A 24,773-nucleotide genomic window follows, 5' to 3' on the forward strand; every position below is an offset into this window, starting at 1 on the left:
ATTGTCATGGGTGAAGCACTGAAACTTGCTTCAGAAGTATTTAGTTGTTACACATGTCGATTCAGTACTTTTAGTTTCCCAGTAGCCTTGGTCATTTTGTCATTGCCCAGATGCATCATGAAAGTGGGCAGGGCGTCCTGAGCCTTCTTCCTCACATCTCCATTTCTGTCTTCCAGACAGGCATAGAGCTGAGGTACACACAGCATTAGATCCCCAGGTACTGTCCTCAGAATAGGCAGCTTCTCTGCTAGCCAGCCAAGCACCTGTGTGATGAAGACACTTTCATGGTAAAAGGTGTCTGATCTCCATAATGTACACTAGTTTTTGTTTTTTTAAAAAAAGAATGTGACAGCTTCTGTATCTGTGCAAACACCTCCTGTCGTAGGAAAGGATTCTCTCTCTTCAGCTCCTCTGACAGGTCCTCTCCCTCCAGCCATTCCTTCATCCCAGTCTGCTCTACCCAGGCCTGCAGAGTGGTCATGGCTGCTACCCTTATATTAGCCTGCAGAGGAAGACAAAGATGTCCATCATCACCACAAGTTCTCATCTTTTCATGCCTCCAATTTATTTTACATTTATGAAGTAAATGGAAATGGTCTTATACTTGTGTAGCGCTTTTCTCCATTCAAGTGCACTCAAAGCACATTTACACTATTTTCCCATACACACACCCATAAGGTTGCAACAACTAATCGAGTCTCTTTGTGTGAAACACTTGATACCGTGGCCCCTCTGAAAAAGGAGTTAATGACTCAGGAGACTAGCTCCATGGTACAATTCACACATCTGTACCTTAAAGCAGGCATCGAGAAGGCTGGAAAGTGGCATTTCACAAACTTAGAAGCATTTTACAACAAAAGTTGTTTAAATTAACTGAAATGAGCTTTTACGGCACAAAACATACTACACTGCCAATGCTGTGGGATGTGGGAGAAATGCTAGTGATGCATGTATGTGCCCAGTACCTTGCTGTCTCCCAGTACAGTGATAACAGGGATTCCCAGTGCTTTTACATGCTGCTTGAGTCCAGGTCCCATGGCTGTAGCCAGCTGCTGCAAGATATTCAGGGTCTGCTGGACCTGCACACCAGAAATGTAACTTCAAATGTCATGTAGCTTGTAGATCTTAAATCTCTATTTTGCATTGCTTTATTTTATCAATATCACACAACACAACCCAATTTAAAATCCCCAAAAATGTTACAGTGTGATCAGAAGCAGAAACAAAAGATAGGTATGTTTGCTGATGGCTGCTTTTCTTGAAATATTTGTTTGGTGAAAACTTTTTAAAATACATCTTCTGTATACAGTTGTGTATTAAATAGGATTAAATATCTGGTTCTCACAAATGTGGTACTCAGTTGTTGTGTATTCCTAACAGCCAATTAATGGAAAAATCAGAAGTTCAAAGTACAGTAACTGCAGTGGGAAATAGAGATAAGAGGAAAATAATCTCACTAGTCTCAATCAAGTACCAACACGTTGACTTCATTTCAACTATGTACACAAAGTTTTATGTTGAAGCTGTGCTGGTTGAAAGGTAGCTGCAGTGCAGTGACAGTATTCATATCCTTTACATGGTCAGGCCTGTTCTCTTACTAACCAGGATCTTGTTGGAATCGTTGAGTCGACCTTTAAGGGCCAGAGGCAGCTCTCCAATGTTGGCTGTGATGAACTTGGCCTCTGAGATGATGGCAGCAGTCTCCTCCAATCCCTCTTTTCTGATCTTCCAGTTCTTATCCCCAATTTTAGACACCAAATCAGAAGTGATCTTGTCACTTATAGGCAGGAAGAAAGAGTCAACAGTAGAAGAGAGAGAATATGTATACTGTCATTTAAAGCAAAAGCAATCAAATGTCTACAAACAAAAGCAAACAAGACAAAAGACTAGGGCTGTCAATCGATTAAAATATTTAATTGAGATTAATCGCATGATTGTCATGAGTTAACTCGTGATTAATCGCAACTTAATCGCACATTTTTATCTGTTCTAAATGTATCTTAAATTAATACTTTTCAAGTTTTTAAATACTCCAGTCAACAGGGGCATGTGTTTTTCAAAGAACTTGTTCATGTCTATTAATCACATGGAAAAAAGATCATAGAAAAAACAAGTTCCCATTATTTCTCTTTCTTTGCACTGAGCCAGTTGCTCAAAACAGCCAACTTAATTCACCAACAATAAACGCGGACAACTTTTGTCTTGTCGACAGAACCCTCAGACATTGTTTTGTAAATGAATTTACTGTTAAGAAGATCTTTTCTTTCTCCATTTCTGTTTGCTGCTGCACTTTTTACTGTCTATGGCTGCATTTTCGATTTCTCCTACAACTGGCTAGGCCACGGGTCAAACAGTTAAAATTGGCACTGTTAAAATGAGTTTGTGTTCTTATGTCAATTTTGATAGTCCTACAAAAGACATAACATGTACATGTTTTCAGTAATGCACTTTACAGTCCAGTTACACACTTCTAATTTTTCAGGCTCTGTGCACATTCAGTTTAAAATAAAATTACAGATATCTAGAGGTTGAGTCATGGCAACTGGACATCTACTTTTTAGGTTGAAACATTTCACTACTCATCCGAGTCAGATGAGTCATCAGTCGGAGAAAGCGGGTATGGAACCACCAATTTATCTTTCAGGTTGGTTTCACTCCACCCGTAACCGCATAGGCTCTTTAGGTGAGCTATGTAAATCAGGTGAGTCATTAGCCATGACTCAACCTCTAGATAACTTCACCTGGACGACTAGAATCTCCACAGAAAAAAAATTACAGATACAGCACTGAACGCCATTTACATCATCACTGAAAGGACGGTGTGAAATACACCCCTTTAACACAGTCCTCAAACTGCAACTGTTTTTTCCTTGGTTGTTACAACCTACAGGTTAAAAACAGAAACACAATATGCAATATTTGTGATACAGAGCAATGTGTGCCTACATATGATTGAAACAGCGCCTCGTTATGTTGAACCAGATTCATTTTACCCCCAGTGGTGAAAATTACCCCAATGGTGCTGTCTCACTGACTACATTTACATGGGCAGCAATAATCCGACTATTGACCTTATTTCAAATAAGACAATATTCTGATGAAGGTGTTTACACGAGTTGCTTTTAGAATATTCCTTTCATGTCCCTGTTTTACATGTTATAGAGCATAGACTGTTTAATTACACACGTCTGTCAGTCTATGTCATGCTGTCAGACTTTCTTCCCTCTATAATTTCACACTGGCATTGGTTATCATACAGTTTGTTATGGTTTAATACACCGTTCTGGGTATTTCATTTTTAATTTTACGGAGGCTTCAAGTGCAATTATGCTTATTTACTTGGTCATGCAATACGTGCAGACAACAACAAAAACAACTTTCACTCGGCAGCATTATACCACGACAAACACAGATGTACTGGATGAGAGTACAAAGTAAGGACTGGTTGGAAAGAGTTGTTCTAATGGAATTTGATGACGCTCAATGGAAGGAAAATTTTCACATGTGCCATGTATGTAAGTATCCTGTTGCAAAATGCAGCGAAAACTCACAGAACATTCATATTGTTATTAAGGTGTTTACATGTGTTTCATAATGCGAGTAAAACAGGAATACTGCACAAGTCTTTACTGCTTACAGCTATAACCTTATCCGGATTAAGGTAATCAAAAATTGTTATTTACATGGTAGTTTCTTAATCAGAGTTTTGTTGTCCATGTAAATGCACTGTGTAATATACTTTCCCTCAAATGACTGCAGAGGGCCTATCATATGCCAGATTAACTGATGAGTTTGTCTCAAATTACTAAAACCCCTGAACACCTAAACTTTGTACAGTGTGTCTCTTATTTATACAGTATCTAAGAGATTTCTAAGATTTGGTGGGACTTTCAGAATTTAAGCATTAAGTTTAGTTACTTTCCAACATGCAGATTAGGACTATACCCAAATGGTGTTGCAGTAATATCAGGGTGCTTATAGATAATTTACACTTTAAGGTGGTTGAAGCTAGTCAACTCAGAAAATGTGTAGAAAAAAAGATTAGCATTTATTAATTATTACTGTATTCACATTCAATATTTGGATACCTGATATCTGTTCTAGGCAGCAAGTCCATGATGTCCTGTGTTCCTCCTCCTCCTCCTCCTCCCCCTTCTCCTTCCTGCTCCTCTCCTTCATCACCTTGCTCCTCTGCCACTGCCTTCCTGGTGGACCTAATTGGAGGTGGTGGTGACTGGCCTTGTACCTTTGAGAGAGAGGCACACACAAATATACCTCAAAGTGACTCTCCATCACAGGAACTTTGAATGTGTTGTCAGCATGATTAGTGTATTTTTAAGTCTGTTCTATTTGTACTGGGTTCCTGTAATCTGAGCCAACCTTCTCAAACTCAGCATCTATCTGTGCAAGAAGAGCAGGTTTCTCATCTTCAAAGAACATACGCAGAGGAGCTCCCATGTATAGGTACATAACTCCCAGCAAGGTGATGGCTGCCGTCCGAACAGCGGGGTTAGTCGCTGCCAGGGCCGTCTTCACGTTGTTGATGAAAGCCTTCACATTAATACTAGACAGAGGGTCAAAAATCAAAAATCTTTTGTCTGCTTACTTAAGCCAAAAGGCATTAAAAACTTTGCTGTTAAAATTATGACAAAATTACCCAGCAAAGCCAAATTCTTTAATTGCATTAGCCAGCCAGTTGAGAGCCTCCGCCTGGTTTTTGGGGTTCTTCTGTGCAAATGCCATAGACACAACCTAAAAAAATAAAATAAAATAATGAGAATACAAAACTTAATAAATATATCAATTCACCACCTGGCCTATGAATCACTTTTGTCTTTTCTTAAAATTGGAAGAAATAATATTATGCATATGTAGGCAACTTTAACAAGCTGACGCTTTCTTCTGTTCAGTGAACTGGGTTAAAAACCTGTTCTGCCGTCCATGGAAGTGAGCAGGCCTCTCCAATAGCAGTCAGTCCCTCTTTGGCATTTCCACCACATTTGATGTCTCCAACTTTATCCACCAATCCATCCAAAACCACAGAGGCTGATGTCTTGGAAAACTGTCCTCTCTGAGCAATAACAGCTACAATGTGCAACTTCATCTGCATCACCTGCATGAGGAGAAAAAAAGAAATCTCAAGCTTGACCCTTCAGTTCTTCTGGTCTCCCATCATGTAAGCCTCCCCAATGCTTTTATTTCAGCTTGGGAATGAATTTCCTACAGACATGAGGGGAAGTAAGAGACCAGGCAGCACTTTCACTGGGCAACATTAAAATCACAGTTGCCTTAATTTATTGCTCTTCAGTCAACTCAGCAGTTGTCCCCAGTCCGCCATGATGAAGAATGTACCACTTATGGGGCTTTCCACTAGCACTACTTGGCTCGACCAGACTCGACTCAACTTTTTAGGTTTTCCACTAGGGGATAGTACCTGATAGCAGGTACTTTTTTAGTAACTTCTCGGCTGAGATTCCAAGCGAGCTGCTTCGATACTAAAATGTGACAGACTGCGAGCCACCGCAGGGAGTGACGTTACTGAAAGAGTGATGAGTGTGAAAGTCTATTTTCAACATTTTATCATCAAAATATAAACCTTAAAAGGGAACCCTAGCTATAACTTGGACTTTTTTCCTGTACGAAGGCAATACTGGTCTTCACTGAAATGAACTGGATTTTCCTCACCATGTTAAGCTGTGTCTCACTTAAGACACTCTCCCAACTGTGTGCTGCATGTGATAAAATGACAACTCCAGACTATCTCTGGATGTGATTCTCATGACGTGCAGAGTTTGTATGTGAACACAGAGACATTTAATCTACACCAAATCCAAAGTCATCAGAACAGTGGTGTGTGTGTGTGTCATTTCCTCCTTTAACTTGTATCATTGATAGTGCTATAATCTGTGTTATATTCCCAGTTCAAATAGCTACCCCACATTGACTTATACCACTCAATCAGTTCAAGTGTTAGCTACTGTAAGAGATTTACCTGGAAGTTTGTCTCCTTCCAGCCAGGTTTCTTGGCCAGCATCCTGACTAATGCCTGGCAGGGCATCACCACCTTATCCATGGTCTCAACAGCCTATAAGTACATAGGAATACATAGATTAACAGTTCTGTGTGTTATGTAACAAGTAAAGACGTAATCTAATACAGGTTTCCTCAACAATGTAGAGAGAGGAAAAAAAAAAAAAGTAAAGTCGAAGAGGATGTTACCATATTTTCCAGACTATAAGTCACTTTTTTTTTTTATTCTTCTGGCTTGTCCTGTGATTTATACAGTGAAGTAACTTAATGTGTATATTTATAGTAATTTTAAGTAGTCACTAGCATTAGATGACACTCATGAACTAAATGTTCATGTTAAACTAACTCCTAATGTAAAAAGTTAAAATGTTGCCAAAAGAAAGAGCTAAATTGCAGATCTTACACAGCAGATAAAGTATGCAGCTAAAAGTAACAAACTCCGGTGCGACTTATATTCAGGAAAATACGGTATTTACTTTAATGTCAGAAAATAATGGTACAGCAGAAACCCCCAAAAATATTACATTTACTTTTAAATTACAAACAAAAGCGTCACATATTTGAGAAGCAGGAACAAATGAATGCTTAGAATTTTTGCCCAATAAATAAACTATCAAGTGAGTTTCCTGCCAGTGGAGAAAATGAAGCATTATACAAGGATTGCTATAGCATGACGAGTATCATCATTTTAATGCAAAAAGCTTAAATTTCTGACAAATGGTCATGAAGTCACAGCGTCTGACTTTACCCTCTGAAATTCCTCCATGCATGCCAGTCTCTCCTTCCAGTTGGCTGAGTCCAGCTGCTGCAGACAGGAGGCAGGAAGTACACCAGCTGCCAGTTCCTCACACACCTCAGCCTGGCATTAACATAAAATGCACATGGACAGAGTCAGGAATCCAAACAGCATCATTCTGATAACGCCAATTCTCTCAAACCCATAGTGATGTTTAAGTGATTCACTCCCATCTGTAGTTATTTCCAGCAATTAAAACTAAAAGTGAAAGAGATACAAAAGACTCAGTCATTACTTACAATTGGCTAAATGTATAGGCTAAAGCTCTCATTAGAAATTCTCTAAAAGCATCAGGGAAGAAGATATGAAGTCTCAAAAGAAAAACAAAAAAACCCCACAGAGGTTAAGAGGAACATGTTCATGTCTTGGAGTCAGTGTAGTCACACACACAAAAAAAATAAAAATAAAAAGGCGTCCCTCTGCTCAGTGAAATGTTCAAGTTCTTTTGTCAATTGGCAAGAGAACCATAAACATTTCACTGGGAGACCGATTATCTGACTAACAGAAAAATAAGAACACATAGGCACCACTCCTATCTACATAACAGTGTAAAAATTTAAATATTTAAAAATTTACTTTGGCTCTCCTGGCACAGAAGAAATATCAAAATAATTACTGCAGAAACAGTGACTAGTAACAACTAACTACTGTAGTATGTGGATTTTCACTTTTATGAGAAAAGCAGCACTAATACAATGTGAAGCCCTTTTCCTCCAGCAGAGTATATGTTTAATGAATGTGTTCGGTATAGCCATGAGAATGTAGAATTGTTTGTGTGTTAACATGTTAACCACATTTGGCTATTTTTGAGACTTTTGTGATCAGGGGCCATATTCATGAACATTCCTAGCACAAAGTAACTCCTCCTTAGAATTCCAGGCATTTCCCAATCAATCAATTACCATGAAAATTAAAAAGGTAGTAAAAAAAGGTTATTCATGAGGCGTCTTAACCCTTAAAAAAAAAAAAAAAAAAAAAAAAGAAACTACTAGGGTGGGACACTTTTAGGAATAGGAAAGAAGACATTTAAGACTTGAGCAATAAAAATAATAATAATTTAAAAAAAAATTTTTAAACCGTGCTGTTCATGACTGAAAAGACAAGATCTTGGATACAAGCAGTTGAAATGAGCTTCCTTCGTAGGGTGGCCGAGCGCTCCCTTAGAGATAGGGAGAGGAGCTCGGTCACCCAGTAAGAACTCGGAGTAGAGCTGCTGCCCCTCCACAGAGGAGCCAGCTGAGGTAGCTTGAGCATCTGTACCACATGCCTCTTAGGTGCCTCCCTGGGAAGGTGTTCTGGGCACGTCCCACCGGGAGCAGACCCCGGGGAACACCCAGGACACTCTGGAGGGACTATGCCACTCAGCTGGCCTGGGAACGTTTCGGTGTCCCCCCGGAACAGCTGGAGGAAGTGCGCAGGCAAAAGGAAGTCTGGGCATCCCTGCCTCAGCTGTTGCCCCCGCGACCTGGCCCTGTATAAGCGGAAGAAGATGGATAGATGGTGGATGGATGGATGGATTTCTAGATGCAGCCAGGGGCCGGAGTCCAGTTCGGGGGACCACAGTATTCATCTCTGCTTTTAGCAGATGATATTGTCCTGCTGCCTTCCTCAAGTTAGGACTTTCAGCGTGCACTAGGGGCGAGGCCATGGTTCGCAACTAGAAAAGGGTAGTTTGCCCTCTCTGGGTCAGGGGAGAGACTTTAAGTATCTTGTGGTCTTGTTCATGTGTGAGGGAAGGATGGAATGTGAGACTGACAACAGATTGGTGCATCGGCAGCAATGCTGGAAGAAGGAGCTGAGCCAAAAGGCGAAGTTCTCAATTTACCAGTCAATCTACATTCCTACTCTCACCAATGGTCATGAGCTTTGGTTTATGCCGAAAGGACAAGATCTTGAATACAAGTGGCCGAAATGAAGCATATGAAGAGTATAGCTGCTGCTCTTCCACATCGAGAGGAGCCAGCTGAGGTGGCTCAGGCATCTATTCTGGATACTTCCTGGATGCCTCTGTGGGGAGGTGTTCTGGGTGTGCCCCACCAGGAGGAGGCCCCGGGAAAGAACCAGGACATGCGGTAGGGACTATGCCCGTCAGCTGGTCTGAGAATACTTCGATATCTCCCTGGAATACCTGGAGGAAGTGTCTAGGGAGAAGGAAGTCTGTATCTCTGCTTAGGCCACTGACCCCTGTGACCCGAATAAAGCCGAAGTAAGTGGATGCACGGATGGATATTTGTCACACTTAAAAGATTTCAATCATTCAAAAAAAAATGTAATATTACACAGCGGTAACTGGAGTAAATAGAAAATGCATTGTTAAATAACGATTTCATTTATTAAGGGGAAAAAAAGCTGTCAGAATCTGCATATAAATGTATATAGTAATGTGACAGAAAAGTGTCAACAGGAAAATAGTCAGAATATGCACACAGACTTACCGACAGTTCGTTCTCTGTGATTTCTTTACTATCAGGGGTCTTCTTGGATTTCCCGCCAGCTGCAGAGGTTGGTTTACCTTTCTTAGGTGGACCTGCTGATGGCTGCAATGACACAGAACCACAAAAACAATTATAAACTGTTAATGCCGCTTGGCTATGCTGGGTCAGACTGCCCATAACCCAGAAGAACTGAGGATATATTATTTTGACTTATTTATTATTTTTGAAATGTTCATTGCTCTGAGTATACGGTACTTTGCTGGCAGCAGATGTCTTCTTGGATTGAACAGGTGATTTGGTTAGAGCTTCAACAGGTGGAGGAGCTTTAGCTGCAGGCTTTTTGTCTCCCAGTCCTCCACCACCACCTCCTCCAGTCTTCCTCCCACCAGGTAACTCCACTTTATCAGCACATTCCTTTATCTGTTAACAGGAAGAATAGCAGCTAATGACTATCTTATCCTATGCAGTACTTAGCTAATGTAGGTTTTTTCTCCCTTCATCCTCCTTACTAATGATCCATACCTTATCTAATTTAAGTTTATCCAGGTCAGCCAAGAATGGGTTCACTGCTTTCTCTCCCACCACTTTCATCGCGGTCCCCAGAGCTTCAAAAGCAGCATCACGCACTTCTGGCGCAGAGTCATTCACTTGCTGAAATAAAAAAAGTACACACATACCTAAAAGATGGAATTTGAAGAAGGAAGCTAAGTATCTATCATAAAAGGCCTGACATTATCTCATGCATCTCATGCTCCCACTATATGGCACTGTGTCTGCAAAGACCAACAACGAGCTCTTAAATGTTACATAGATATGGTAGTACTATACAATAATAATAATACAGTAATTTGATTGTAATTTGATTTGAACTTAAGTCCTTTTGACCAAGGGTATAGGTACCTTAATGAGAGCAGCACATAAGGGTTTGAGGATGCCTTTGGGTAGCGTGGCCTGTGTGCAGTGTCCGAAGGACCGGGCCAGAAACAGAGAGGCCTGCTGCTTAATGGAGGGGTTCTTATTGTCCATCACAGCTAGGATGTCTTCTGAAAGGCTCTGAAGAGTGGTCTAGGGAGAATTGGGGGGAGGGTTTTGGCATTATATGGACACACAGAAATAAAATAACGATTTACCAATCTATTCAACTTGGACTAGGATTTTGTCGGAAATTAAACCATGTTTACACAATGAGCATAGTGTGAGAAATACAGCAGCCACAGCAGCCGCAGACTTCTGTCTGCACAGGGAGCTGTCTAACACAGTACTGAGTTGCAGGTCATCCATGTTTGGGAAGGACTTCATGGACAACCATGGTAGTTGCATGCCTAAAACAAAATTCTGTTGTGTGTGTGTGACATGGATGACTGACACTTTTTCTATTTATGCCTCACCACTAGGTAAGGTATGATATCTGCCACACTATACTAGTTCGAACAATTTCTTTTATTATTTAGTCGAAAATGATTTTCTCCACTAGCCAAAGATCCTTTGAGTCTATGATATGATGGTATTGGCAACAAATGTGCATCAAAATTTCTCCAAAGTTTATCATAGTGGAAAATGGGACTTATTGTAGTCAGTGATTCAATGACAGATCAATCTGATCAAACTCTTGAGTAGAAGCCCCGACATATGACATCCTTACACCATACTATCCCTTCAACACCATTAGCCTAAGACTGGTCTTTAGATAGACTAGCACAAGGCCCTATCCCTGATAATTACAGCTTTCAGGGGTAAGTGATATCTTAAACCTAACCAAGTTTAAGTGAACAAATTCTTCTTGTACTAAGTACTACTGTACAAGTTTAAGACTATCCGATATAGAAAAATGCATCCAGCTGAATCTACAGCACAGTATTTCCTGAGCTTGTTTGTGTTACAGATTCTTGTGGTTCCATTATTATTCCAGAGAGCTGTTTACTACTAAATATTTAATAGCTGTGTTGACTGTACTTACAGTGAGGAAGATGGCATCAATAGCCTCTTGCAGGGCCTGAACCACCTGAGGCTTCTTCTCCTTGAATTTCTCCAAAATAGCTGGAACCACCTAAATACACAGAGAGGTCATGAACTCATTGCTGAGTTTGAAACATGGAAGAGTAGTCATTCAGTTGTTTCAGTAGAGCAGATCCAGGTGCTGCTTATCCCCTAATAGCTCACACATTAGGCGAATCTAACAACTTGCTACCTTGCATTACGATTATCTTAACACAATGCAAAAACAGCTGTAATGCATATGCGGGATTAATGACAAAAACTCAGTTCAGTTATTTTTGAAAAAAACTAATTGTGGGTTATAAGTGACTACATCTGACTTGTCAACCTTGAAGAAAGTATTATGCTCCTTTTCCATTATACAGTTTCAGCACTACTCGGTTCTACTCTGGCTCTGGTCATTTCCTGATGCAGTAAATGGCTATAGACATTAATAGACACTGTAGCTATTTACTGTAAAAACTGCTACCCTCTGCTCTGCTAAATTTTCCCTTAAGTTTTTGAGACAAGTTATTAAAATAAAAAAATAGAAGTTAAAAACTAAACTGCTGTCATAATAAAGACATTCCTTTTACTTACATGTCCTGCATATGTTCCAAACTTCTTCCTCAGACCAGTGGCAAGTCCAGCCAGACATTTAGCTGCCATTGACACGAGCATCACATTGGCATCTTTTCCCACCACCTGGAACATAAAGCCAATAAGCATGTGTCAATGTCACCAGATCCCCCCTTGTCTTGTTAGAAAAGAAATTACCATCATTTGGCTTCCATCTGTCTATAATCATAGTAAGTTTGCTTCAGCGTATTTCCAGATAAGACCACCTGAGTAGTTCTATCTTTACCTTTTTGAGTGCTCTGACAAGGTCTCCATAGTCTCCAGGCTCTAGTTTGGGGTTCTTGATTAGAGCCTCTACAGCTTCAAGGGCTTCTTTCCTTTCCTGCCACTTTTTGGCTTCCTGCAGAAACAAGGTCATACATTTTTACATTTGGAGTTAAACGACTTATCTATCACAATGCTGACAGAACTGTTCATACTCTTTCACTAGACCAGTGGTTCCCAATCCTGGTCCTCAAGGATCACTGCCCACTGTTTCCCGTTTCCCAGCTATCCCTACCATACCCACAGCTGATTACCTGGATCAGGTGTGTACAGCCAATCAAAAGCGAGAACTGCAGGGATAGCTGAAGAAACAAGCAGGACAGGGGTCCTTGAGGACCAGGACTGCACTAGACCAATGCAGTACTGGTGAGAATACTCAAACCTGACAAAACAACCCCTAGCTGGCAGGCTGGTTTGAGCACAGTGCTAACCACTGCACCACCATCTGAATTAAAAATACACACCTTGTGCAGCTACAGTTTTTCCAGTACTTTATTTGCTCAAACTAAATTAATTTACCATACTACACTGTTGAATACCTTAAGAGCCCAATACTCAACACAGGCAGATATAAATATGTCACATAGCATTATTAAACATACTATTTTTTCATAGAAGTCTTTGGGTATTTTGGACAGAATCTCCACAGCTTCCAGAAGTTCATAAGGATCAACTGCTGCAACTATGTCTGTCTCGTCTTCTCCTGAAAGGGAAACAGAAGACAAAAATGTCATCAGACGATAATCCTATTAACCATTTCACATCCACATAATTTGGTTCTTAGAACACCATTTATATTGGATGAAGCTTGGAGCTTGGATGAAGTCGTTGAGTTCATGATTTTTATTTTTTATTTTTTTTTAACATCACATCACAAAATCTGTTTTTTTTTTTTTGGGTGTTCAAAATATTTTGTTTGAACTTGTGTGACTGTAAAACTTAACATCAAAGGACAGAAAAAAATATTTTTATGTTGTATATATATGTTAGTTTCCTAGGAGTTTAAACCTACCATCAGAAAGTTCTCCTTGTGCTTGTTGCTGTTCAAACTTTGCCTTCAGGTCCTGCTGGGACCGCAGGAATCTGGTTTGTTTGGGAAGAGATGATGGCAGCTTCACCCACTCTTCCTCCAGTTCCTTCAGCTGTAGCCACAGAAAATACAAAGCCACTGCTTAGTTGAAGTGACTTGAAGCTGAACATTAAGGTGAGTAAGTATGAGCAAGAATGTGTCTCACCTGTACAGAGTTGATGTTCTGCAGTGAAGGTCTCAGAGCGTCCCTTATCCATCTGTAAATCTCTACAGCAAGCAGCTTGGCTTCGTCTCTGACTGCTTTCTCTCTGGACTCAAACTGCTTGGGTAAAACCTTCACTACTGGCTTTAACGTCAATATCTTAGATCCAAACTCACTAGGGGAAAATGACAGACCAAGAGGTGACAAATTGTCAGTGTCAACGGCAGGTGGGGGAGAAAAAAAAAAAAAAAAAAAAAAAAAAATGCTGGAAAACTGAAACTCTTTAGATTAATATTGATTAAAAAAAATAATAATCATTAAGTAGCTGTTATTCCAAATGAGCCAATCTACTTTTCTGCAGGGTTACTGCATAGCTCCATCAAATGGCATATAAACAATACAAGATAATACAAGAATAACAGAACTATCATTATACACATACAAAATTGTTTTCAGTTAAACAACAAAAGACAAACATATACATGAAATTGAGGAAGAGCAAATCTAAGTGTACCAATCTGTTACAACACGATGCTTAAATTTCCTCAAAGTTATCTTTAACGTTTTGCGGCTGAGATTTCATTTTTTTCTTTAAAAAAAAAAAAAAAAAAATTACAAATGTTTCTGAAGTTCTGTTTTCACTTTGTCATTATGTGGTGCTGAGTGCCAATTAATGAGAAAAAAATTAATTGAAACATTTGTATGTTTGTATCAGGCTGCAACATAAAATTGAAAAAATGATGGGGATCTGAATACTTTCTGAATGTGTCGCGCTATACAAATAAACTGAAATTGACTTTAGACATGCACACTTATACTAGTTAAGGGACTGAAACAGAGACTTGAGCAAACTGACCCTAAATCCGGCTTATTTTAGAATTGTTTTTCTGAAAGTGGTGTTTCTGCAAGGTATAATTTGGTTCAGGAAATCATAATTAAGAGAAGCATGACTGCAAAGTAACAACCATTCCTGTTTTCAAAACATCTGACAGGGGTTTTTTTTTTTTTAAAAAGATCATGCTTTAGCTTTTTATATTTTAGGATCAGGATGGCCTATAGGGGGGGGGGGATCTTATCACACTAATTTTTTTCCATATAGATCTACCAAAAGCGCTACTTCAGTCAAACTTACACATTCCTTTTTACTACTGACATTTAAAGCTATGTTTATTTTGATTTCCCTTTTTAAAATTAACATGGCAAATATAGTACATTATACAACTGGATTTCAAATAAAATAGTTATATATAAAAAACTAAAATTTTTATTCCAAACAGTCAAAAGCCTTAAGTGTTACAAGAGAAAACACTAAATTTGGTCAACACAAAATTAAAATAAAATTTTAATTTTTAAATCTACAACTAAAATATTAAAGCTTTCACATTTTGCAGAAGAATAGTAACAAAATTCTTTAATCACTTCCCAAAAAACGTCGAAACGTTTCACCACTCATCCGAATAGCCTTATCAGTCAATCAGTTACAGACTAATTAAGCTACTCGGTGAAGTGAGTGGTGAAACGTTTCGACCTAAAAACTAGAAGTTCAGTTGCCATGACTCAACCTCTAGATAACTTCCCATGGACGACTGAGAATCTTCACAGACATATCTAGTCACTTTACCATTAGCAGCTCAGAGAATAACATAAATAAAAACCAGCAGACATAATAACACTAGGAATAGTGAATTTACATCTGGATTAAAATTTTTGGTAAAAATACATGCATGAAAAACAATCAAGCTGTCAGAAATATTAATGCCTATTATGATAAATGTGTGCCCCAGTGGATTTAAACAAATGGTTTCTTAAAGACAGAAAGTAACGCTGACCTAAGAGCTTTTCTGAGTGACTCAATGCAGGCCACCACTATCTTGGGGTTCTTGTTGTCCAGTCCTTTTAACAGCTCATCCTGAACCACGTCAGCCTTCTCTCTCTCGATGTACATCAGACAGATGTCTATGCCCAGCTCCTTAGCCCGGGCCTTTGGCTGGTTGAACACTTTAGTCACCACACCCGACACCACCTCACCTGTTGTCCTAGAGCAAAGGGAATAAACACCATCAGAACACACTGGCAAACTTAAGGACATTTATTTTGTATTAACATAAACTATAAATTGCATGTTTTTTTAAATTTTTTTTACTCCTCTGGTTTGTCCTACAGCTTAGTGTTAATTGGCCCTCTTCACTCAAATGATAATACTGTACTGCTGAAAAACTGAAATGGTCACACATTAACTTCTAGTGTAACACAATTGAAAAAGAAAGAAAGAAAGACCTATACTTCAGACTTCAAGCTTCAGGTAATATAGTATGCACCTGAAACATAGCCTAGAGTGAGTGTCGGCATTCAGACAACCCAAGAGCTGAGGAGGACATGACAATTCATCTCCGCCCACCCTGGTGTTGGTAGAGTTGTTTCACATTGCTTGACACAGATGGATGAATTTTGTAATGCACTTCTGCTTGTTATGTCTTGCCTACATTCTTTACAGGCTAATTTAGACTATAAATTATATAATTAGAAATCTGACTTATGCTTTTTTTTCTACTCAACAATGCTGTTTTTGCTAAAAGCAACTCAGGAGGAACTGGATGGTTGGCATTCAATCCCCCGACCCTCCAGTCCACATATAAATTTTGCGGGGCAAAAATAGAAAAGACCCAAGAGCCTCGCAGTAGCCGTTTCATCAATGTGCTAGTGAGTACAGATGGGTTGAGCGAGTAGAAAAACGACTACTACTATTACAAAATGAATACATGTATAGTGCTTTTCCACAGTGGAAAGGTTGGTTTGCTGGGCAGTGCTATAAATGACCACGATTTGTCAAGCAGCACTAGCTCGGCGTGTGTTTACTCTACTATACTGAACAATGAAGCAGCAATGAAGCTCAGCTATCTTGGTTACAAACACATTTCATTTCATATTACCTCTTATTATACTTCAAAATAAAAGTCTGTTCAAGAGACCATTTTATTGTCAAGCAGCGAAAGCAAAAAAGGCTCAATTTGTATTAGCAGTTAAGCACAGCCCTGATATGGCTGACATGGCAAGGGCAAAAATCTATCAGTACATCTGACACCACACTGGACTAAAGTTCTTCCAAGTTTGTTGCTCAGCAGTATTAGAATAATTACAGGATTATTGTTACCAAACTATAGCTTGCTCAGGTGTGGTTGAGGCTAGCTCATTGTTGTCATTGGCCTCTCTCACTGTGGACATCGTGACTCAGTTGTAATTGATATAAAAATTGCTGTATTTGATTTAGGTTTATCAGTTCCAATGCCAGTAATTACTGTCCTGTATTATTCACTGTTCAATAACACCATGATCTTTGAAGAGAATGATGGGTGGTTTGTGTTGTTAGTGCTGCTGGGAACTCCCATAACTTTTCTTCCCTCAGAGATTAACCACTGTCACACCACATTCCTCTAACATCCACTCACTTACTCCATTCCATGATATGTCAAATACCAAGCCATGAAGTCAAAGGAACTTCCTGAAGTGCTCAGAGGTAGGATTATTGATAGGTACAGAGCTGGGGGAGTCTACAAAAAAAACAAAAAAAACAAAACAAAACAAAACAAAAAAAATCTGAATTCTGTTGCACTGAAAGTTCCCAGGAGCACAGTGGCCTCCTTAACACTCAAATAGAAGAAGTCTGGCACAATCAGGACTCTTCTAAGAGCTGGTCGGCCAGCCAAACTGAGGAATTGTGGAAGAAGGGCCTTAGTCAGACAGGTGACCAAGAACCCAATGGTCACTGAGTTCAAGAGATCCTGTGTGGGACAAAGTTCCAGAAGGATAACCATCACTGCAGCCCTCCATCAATCGGGCTATACAGCAAAATGACAAGATGGAAGTTTCTCCCAATACACATAATAGCCTGCTAGGAGATTGGAGGGAAAAAAAGGCAGCTGAAGGACTCTCTCAGACTGTGAAGAACAAGACACTCTGGTCTGATAAAACCAAGACTGGACTGTTTGGCCTCAATTCTAAACATCATGTCTGGAGGAAATCAGGCACCACTCATCAGTTGCCCAATACCATCCCAACAGTGAAGCATGGTGGTGGCAGCATCAAGCTGTGGGGGTGTTTTTCAACAGCAGGGACAAGGAGACTGGTTAGAGTTGAGGGGAAGCTGAATGGAGCAAAGTACAGATATATCCTCAATAAAAACCTGTTCCCCAGCACTCAGGACCTCAGACTGTGCCAAAGGTTCACCTTCAAACATGATGACAACCCCGAGCACACAGCCAAGACAACACAGGAGTTTCTTAGGGATATTTCTGTGAATGTTCTATAGTCAAAGCCCTGAATCTCTGGAGAGACCTGAAAATGCCTGTCCATCGATGGTCCCCATCGAACCTGACTGGGCATGATGGGATTCGCAAAGAAAAACAGCAGAAAATCCTCCAATCCAGTTGTGCAAAGCTTGCCATGTTATACCCAAAAAGACTCAAGGTTGCAATTACTGAGTACTGCTAAATACTGAATAAAGGGCCTGAATACTTATGTAAATGTGACAGTTCAGTTTTTTTCTCCTTTTTAATAAATTTACAGACATTCCTAAAATTGTTTTCACTTGGTCATGATGTGGAATTGAGTGCAAATTATAAGGGAAAAAATGAATTTAAACAATTGGAGTATCAGGCTGTAGCATAAGAAATTTGAAAAAAGCGAAGGGGGTCTGACTACTTTTTGAAAGCACCGAATGTCTTGTTATTTACAATAGTCACTCCGTCATGTCACCAGGCACCCACACAACAATACCACTTATTCACTAAATAGGGAACATATCAGTGTTCAATCAGTGGAACCCCAGAAACAAATGCATACAGTGTCCTGAAAGCCTTCTTTGCAGGCACAACAGGCCAACTATGGCTGAGCATTATATCAACATCAAGTGACACACTTGACACCATAAATAATCATCCAGGCATCAAGGTGCTAGGCTGGTAAACACACAGGTCACCCCCCATGGGCAGGATGGCTGCCAACATATGTTGCCCTGCAGAACACCAAACTGGCAACACTGCTGCTGCAGTGCATTCAGAACAGTGCAGTTAGGCAAACCAGATCATGCAAGCACATATTCCTCGTTGATTACACCGATACCAGCTCCATACATGTTTATTCAAGTTTTTAAATTAGCTTGCAGATGAGATTCTTTTACTTACTTGCCAGCTACATGGGCATTCTCGATAAAGGCCAGGGCTGCCTCCAGGCCTTTAAGCTGAGCTACAGCATTAGAATCAGTAACAAACTTCTTTATCAGTCCCAGGTACTTTGCCCACTCTGGACTCTTCTCATCTTCTATCCTCTGAAACAACTTCAGAGCTTCTTCATAACCACTGAGACGGGCTTTCCATACCTGAAGAGCAAGAGAAAAAAGGGTAGCATTAGAAAAGATAAATACCAGCAGTACCACACTATCTTAAACCTTCTCTTAACATTACCATCTAAGTTAAACCCTTTGATACTAAAATTAAGTCTGCATTTAGGTACTGGTATGAATATGTATGGACAAAAAGGCCTTTGTTTGGAACACAAAGACCATTCAGTATGCTCACTGCAAAGCAATGAAGCAAAACTCCCATTTCTGTGTTGAGGTATTTCATAAAAAGTTTCAGTTATTGGTCTTGTTCTGCTTAAAGAACTAACCATCTTTACATTCTAAAATTTACTCTGCTTCATATGCTGAGAAAAAATAAAAACATTATTGGCTAAAAGTATGTATGTTAATATGCCATAATTCTTTCAATTATGTGGGGTTCAGTCAAAAACTAGAGTTCATGTCAATAAAAGACCATGTCTCCTAGTGGAGTGTGTATAATCATTTTTGTACAAGAATGATCCTTGTCTTTTGAGTCCTGGGCTATGTCTGTTTTGGTGTTTTCATCGTTAACGTTGACACTTGACTCAACATTTTCTATTCTATTCACCTTCTCTTTGATCAGGCCCCAGTCCTTATGTCCTGGCTTACACAGAGACAGCAGCCCAAACATTAGCATGTGAGCCGCTTCAACTTAATTGATGTGCTCTAACTCTCTTACAGCTACATGATTGGTTTAGAGCAGCACTATTTTCATTATCATTAATGCTTTCAGTCAAAACAATGTCAGAATGAGTTGTTAGAGCCAAGTTATATCACAAGTGGGTGGTACCTGTAAACACGTTCTAAACTTGCGCCTCACTGCTCAGTCTTAAACTTCTCTTATGTGATTGGTTGGAAGACCTATCCATATTAAATAAATAAAATGGCCAGCTCTTATAAAGACCGACCTTAATTTTATCATAATGCAACATAAAATTTGATATTTGGCACGATCCTAATTGATATACCACCAAATTTGCTGTATTCCAGTCACCTAAGAGTTCATTTAAGACCTTTGCATTTAGTATGACTTTCCATAAGCTAAAGAAACCATGTTAATGTATCAGTCACCTTGTGTTCACATTTCTGGTCGACAGGAAGCTTCATCCACTCGCTATCGTCCCCCATTGTGGCCACTGAGGGGCTATGCTTCCCCAGATGTACTCAGCTGGAAAACAACAACAGGATTATTGCCACAAAATTCAAGTTATTTCATTGTGACTACTACTATAGTTTACTGCTGATATGAACACAAAATGTTTAAACAGTTTTTGTTTACTTATGTTTACAGCCACTGTAAAATTGAGTACTTGCACAAATTTCACATAACATCACACATAATTACAACCATTTCAAGTTTATCAGCACCAGACCTGCTGAACTGAGGCAAGCACCACGCATTCAGGGATGCAACTGCAATACAGTTCAAGCACATGTAAGCTCCATATATTCACCTCAGGGCTGTGCACAGGGGGTGGCCCTCCAACCCTCATTCAGTTATCATTCTGCTAAAGACCCACTGATTCCGCTATTCCACTCTGTGTTTTACCGCCCACTCCGCAGCATCACTCAAATCTGTGTGACCGCTCTCTGGAAAGTGAAGACCACAGTTCGCGATGATCGTTGCATTACAAAGTAGCCAGTGGTTTGTTTTTGTATTTTTGTTGTCTGTAATGATTAGCTCTTGGTCTTCTAAAAGTGCTGACAACTTGTACTAAATATCCACATTCTTAGAATTTCAAGGTCTAATCAAATTATCAGATATAATATAAATAACACCAAATTCGCTGTTGTTGGCACACTTTATAGACCAAAAATCACACAAAAAACAATGCCTTCACAAAAAAAAAAGAGAGAGAGAAAGACTGAAGGGAGGCTGCTAAAGGCAGTTCAACATTGAAAACATGGATTCAAAGCTCCAGCAAGCCAGCAGGTAAATCATCATTTAGAATATTTAGCTGTTTGTCACACTTTTAAGTCTTGTAATTAAGTATATTTCCCATTATAATCACTTAGGCCTAGCTGATAGTAAATTAGGCTACAACGCATCATTATTTTATTAAACCATGTCAATAGTACGCCTATAAATAGTTAAAGGCAATAATATTCTAAATGAGATTTATGGTGTATAATATTAAATTAAATGTGTAATACTTATATTTCCATTGAAGATGAGGCAGAAGCGGGCTCAGAGAGTGAGGGAGAGCCCACTGAGCATCAGCTAAATCAGACAGGTACAGGTAAGACTATTAATCTGGTAGGGATATGCTGGAGTGTGATACAAAGAAAGACAGACATTAAATTATTTGAAAGAAAGAGCAATTACAACAGCATCAAGTGAATTAGCACAAAGCCTAACAACTATATTTACAATATGATTGAAAATGGTTTGATATTCATTCTCTATATTAAGGTGAAACTGCCCCAGAGTCAACTCAGCAAAGTAAAGGTGATAGTCTTGGAACAGAGCCAGACAGAAAATGTTCAGATTGAGAAGGATAGGCATTACAATGTGAGAGAGGGAAGAGACAGAGGCAGAACAGGAAGATATGGTAAGTGAGGCATCCACCCACTTTGTGCACCTTTTGTTTTGGTTTGGTCCACTGCCCCTCAAAATGTCTGTGCACAGCCCCGATTCACCTCTAAAATGCACTAAAACCCTCTTTCTCCCACTAATTCTTGTAACACTGGATCCTACTTCAGGACACCTGTTAACTGGCAGTGTAAAGCACCCATCAATGCTACCCCCACTCATGTTACATTGGACCTAAAGCACCATTAAAATGCATATGTTGGAGAACGGCAGGTACACTGCAAATGGAGAGATCTGAAGGTACTACATGTGTAGTAGAGGACAGATGAGTAGGAATAGTCAACTGACTTTTCATTGCTCACCCCAGCTGCCATAAAAATGACATACATTAGACAAACATATAGGACATTACATTGAAGATAGCTAAGAAAATAATGAGAATTTGGAAAGAATAGATGGTATAACCCTGGTGTGGTTAACTAGAGAAGTAATTTGCTTCACCAGACATTAATTCAGATACAGAGCCACAGCACAGCAGTGGTTGACTCAGTATTGCTGCTCTATGAGAAAGAAATAAATAAAGAAAGAAAGAAAGAAAAAATCCCATATGGAGGAGTATCTAATTGACATCACTGGTATTTGCCACAGACCACTGTGTTCACATGCCAGTTATGTTGGCTGCAGTCTGGGTCAAACTCGTTTCTGTGTTGAGGTATTTCATATTTCGACATTTATTACTATGGGTATCTGCACCTCCAGAACCCATCAAGTGTCAAAAGCTTCCCAGTAGTTGAACAAAAATGACAAGGTGCACATAAATAACCATTCTAAAGCCAAATGTCTTAAGAAAAACTGTCCTTTTAGCTGCAGCTATGACACCTCTGATAGGGACATTCACAAATACAAGGACAGCACAAGAGCAAATTACACTCTAATGATGACTGTTCCATTTAGATAAAACAAATACACACAACTGGTTAGAGGTACAACTCTATACACACTGTCAACACAGGATCTGATCCTGTAAACAAATACAGAAGATGCATTTACATAGACCTATCCAGATCCTTTTCAAATGAACCAATGCAAAATCAGAATGTGAGCAATTTCCGTTTTATTTATAAACACCATTAATAGCTTAAAAGTCAAATACAGGTAGACCAGTTCATATAGTAAAGAACAGATGAAGTAAACAAGTTTCCTTTATTACAACATAAACACCACAAAATAATGACTTTATTTAAAATTCTGAAGCATCCAGTCCTGCCTGGTGTTTGTCTATCCAATGACTGAATATCAACACAACAACCCCTGCTGCACAACTTCCAGGCTTACTTGGAGTACTCGGGTTTAACTGGACTAAAAATGAAAAGGGCTGTAGCCTTCAACGGTAAATGACCTGTAACATTGGAGAACAAATAACAGTTACACCCATCTCCAGCACTGACAAGCCAATTTTCAACTATAAAATGACCCATTTAGTAATTGTAAAGAAAACAACTTTACAGATCAAACAGTATTAGTAGCAAGCATCATCAGCTGAAGTGTGTCACTCATGCATTCACTTGCTCACTTGCACTTGAGAGTCCAAGCATGTGATTGTTTAATGTAGATTCAGGGAGGGGCTATGGGCTCATATTTCATATTGATCCAATCCATCTAGTAAACAGGTTCAAGACTTCCACTTCTTTGCAAAACACTGTCAGCTTGGAGCCAGTATTACACAAACTCAAAACAAGGTCTTAATTGATCATTTCAGGAGGGTTTATGGGCATGAATATCAAATAACCAATGTATAGCAGACTCCTGGATGGAGGTCTAGCAAAAAAGGTAATTCAGTGTGACCACTCTTATTTATACATTTAAAAGAATTACGTATGATTTAAAAGCCGTATAGTTTAGGATATCATTGTCATTCGTGGCTCTGTAAGAAAAGATGTTTACTACTGAAATTTAATGCAGCCTTTAAGAGACGTACGCTGTATTACAGCAACATTACAATCAAAACATCCTGCCACCTATCACAAGAATGAGAAATCAATATATCGTCAAGCTGTTGTCCCAGTCATAATTTTACATAGCGTTTTACAAGAATAAAGGATACGGAGCGTACATACCATGAAAAGCACCAGTAATATAAAGCGCAAGATTTGTGTGTGAAATTTTTACCTGCACACAATAAACGCTGGCCGACTTGAAGTACCCCCTGCTTAAGAAACTGGACTCTGCATACTCAGACAACTATAGACACTCCATGCACAGCTAATATTTCCTTACACACCCTCGAATAATATAAAAATATTGACTCCGGTTAGCAACCTTTCGCGAGCCGTAGTATCAAACCATTTCCCTGGTTAACACCAGTTGGTTTTCTAGTTCTCACAGACTGGGAGCGGCCATCCTTTTAAGTAGTTGTCGATAGTTACTAGTCAGATGAACGCCATTAACTAGCTAACTTAGCAACGGCAACTGCTACGCGACAGTTGCTACGTTAGCACGCTAACCCGCTTGTCCTGGTTAAAGCCGCTTCAGGAAAAATACAAGCAGTTCACACTGACAACAAATATGCAAGTGACAGACATCTGTGGTACAAACATATTATGTCCTACTAATGGTCATGCCCAAACCCTATTATTTTGTACCTTTTTGTCGGTTAACGTCGTTAGCGGCTTACAAACAGGGCTAGCTAACCTTTCATCCGCGCCAACACAGCCAGGCCTAACAACGCAGATCACAACGGTAGCTGCTGAAACGCTACAACTCGCCGTACTGGATTTGAGTCGAATACAAGTTATGACCACACAAGAACGTGATTTTATATCGCTAGAATACCTGTTCGTGTCTGCAAGAGACAAAACGATGCTGGCAGCTCAGTAAGATGCGCCTGATAATGGGATCACTACAGAGAAGCCCAGTCGAGCTTTATACACGCGTCACACTGTCACTTGCAATACAAATCATAACTTCCGGTTCAAATAAAACCTACAGTTACAATGGCTCCCACTTAACAACAATACAAAGTATCAGCTTAATGTAAATACATTGTTTATTATTAGGTACCTTAAATAGCCCAACACTGTGGAATACAATGTATTCGTGAATTTTACTGTGCAATTTGGACACTTTGTGCTCTTATTTTATAAACAAATGACTATATTTCCGGTTGTATATTCGCTTTCTATGTCAAACTTGTAGGTTTTTGAAATATCTCCAAGGGCGGAGAGATAGAGGATGGGCGGCTCTGTGGACACCACCCTGAATACATAATTCTTATGTTGAATCGAAGACATTATATACAGTCTAACTGTACGAAGAATCAAATACAGACTAGTAAATTCAAACACAAACCATAGCATGCTGTATTCGAATCAGACACACTTACAGTTTATCTGTATTATCGATAATCTAATGAACTTCCTTATTTGTCGTTAGACAAAGCAATTGATTGGTTGCATTTGAATTATGGCCCGCCCCAAAGGTATAAATCAATTTG

General features: G+C 39.4%; 1 protein-coding gene across 2 annotated transcripts in view; it reads right to left on the reverse strand.

The window, feature by feature from the left end:
* The window catches only part of ckap5 (cytoskeleton associated protein 5), a 37,083-nt gene extending 12,862 nt beyond the window's left edge, over positions 1 to 24,221 (reverse strand). For both annotated transcript variants that reach the window (XM_026310795.1, XM_026310796.1), the window contains exons 1-24: positions 24,113 to 24,221; positions 19,819 to 19,915; positions 18,551 to 18,744; positions 15,200 to 15,406; positions 13,374 to 13,545; positions 13,151 to 13,280; positions 12,741 to 12,841; positions 12,101 to 12,214; positions 11,836 to 11,940; positions 11,219 to 11,308; positions 10,162 to 10,326; positions 9,784 to 9,912; positions 9,517 to 9,681; positions 9,262 to 9,363; positions 6,779 to 6,889; positions 5,993 to 6,085; positions 4,928 to 5,113; positions 4,658 to 4,752; positions 4,381 to 4,564; positions 4,089 to 4,246; positions 1,603 to 1,777; positions 966 to 1,079; positions 374 to 502; positions 69 to 263 (exon numbers count right to left, since the gene is read on the reverse strand). In XM_026310795.1, the coding sequence (XP_026166580.1) occupies positions 69 to 263; positions 374 to 502; positions 966 to 1,079; positions 1,603 to 1,777; positions 4,089 to 4,246; positions 4,381 to 4,564; positions 4,658 to 4,752; positions 4,928 to 5,113; positions 5,993 to 6,085; positions 6,779 to 6,889; positions 9,262 to 9,363; positions 9,517 to 9,681; positions 9,784 to 9,912; positions 10,162 to 10,326; positions 11,219 to 11,308; positions 11,836 to 11,940; positions 12,101 to 12,214; positions 12,741 to 12,841; positions 13,151 to 13,280; positions 13,374 to 13,545; positions 15,200 to 15,406; positions 18,551 to 18,744; positions 19,819 to 19,875 (3,171 nt within the window). In that variant the 5' untranslated portion in view covers positions 19,876 to 19,915; positions 24,113 to 24,221. The remainder of the gene's footprint in view (positions 1 to 68; positions 264 to 373; positions 503 to 965; positions 1,080 to 1,602; positions 1,778 to 4,088; positions 4,247 to 4,380; positions 4,565 to 4,657; positions 4,753 to 4,927; positions 5,114 to 5,992; positions 6,086 to 6,778; positions 6,890 to 9,261; positions 9,364 to 9,516; positions 9,682 to 9,783; positions 9,913 to 10,161; positions 10,327 to 11,218; positions 11,309 to 11,835; positions 11,941 to 12,100; positions 12,215 to 12,740; positions 12,842 to 13,150; positions 13,281 to 13,373; positions 13,546 to 15,199; positions 15,407 to 18,550; positions 18,745 to 19,818; positions 19,916 to 24,112) is intronic.
* Between the last annotated feature and the right edge of the window lie 552 nt (positions 24,222 to 24,773).

This window comes from Mastacembelus armatus, chromosome 6, assembly GCF_900324485.2.
Source record: "Mastacembelus armatus chromosome 6, fMasArm1.2, whole genome shotgun sequence".
NCBI lineage: Eukaryota > Metazoa > Chordata > Actinopteri > Synbranchiformes > Mastacembelidae > Mastacembelus > Mastacembelus armatus.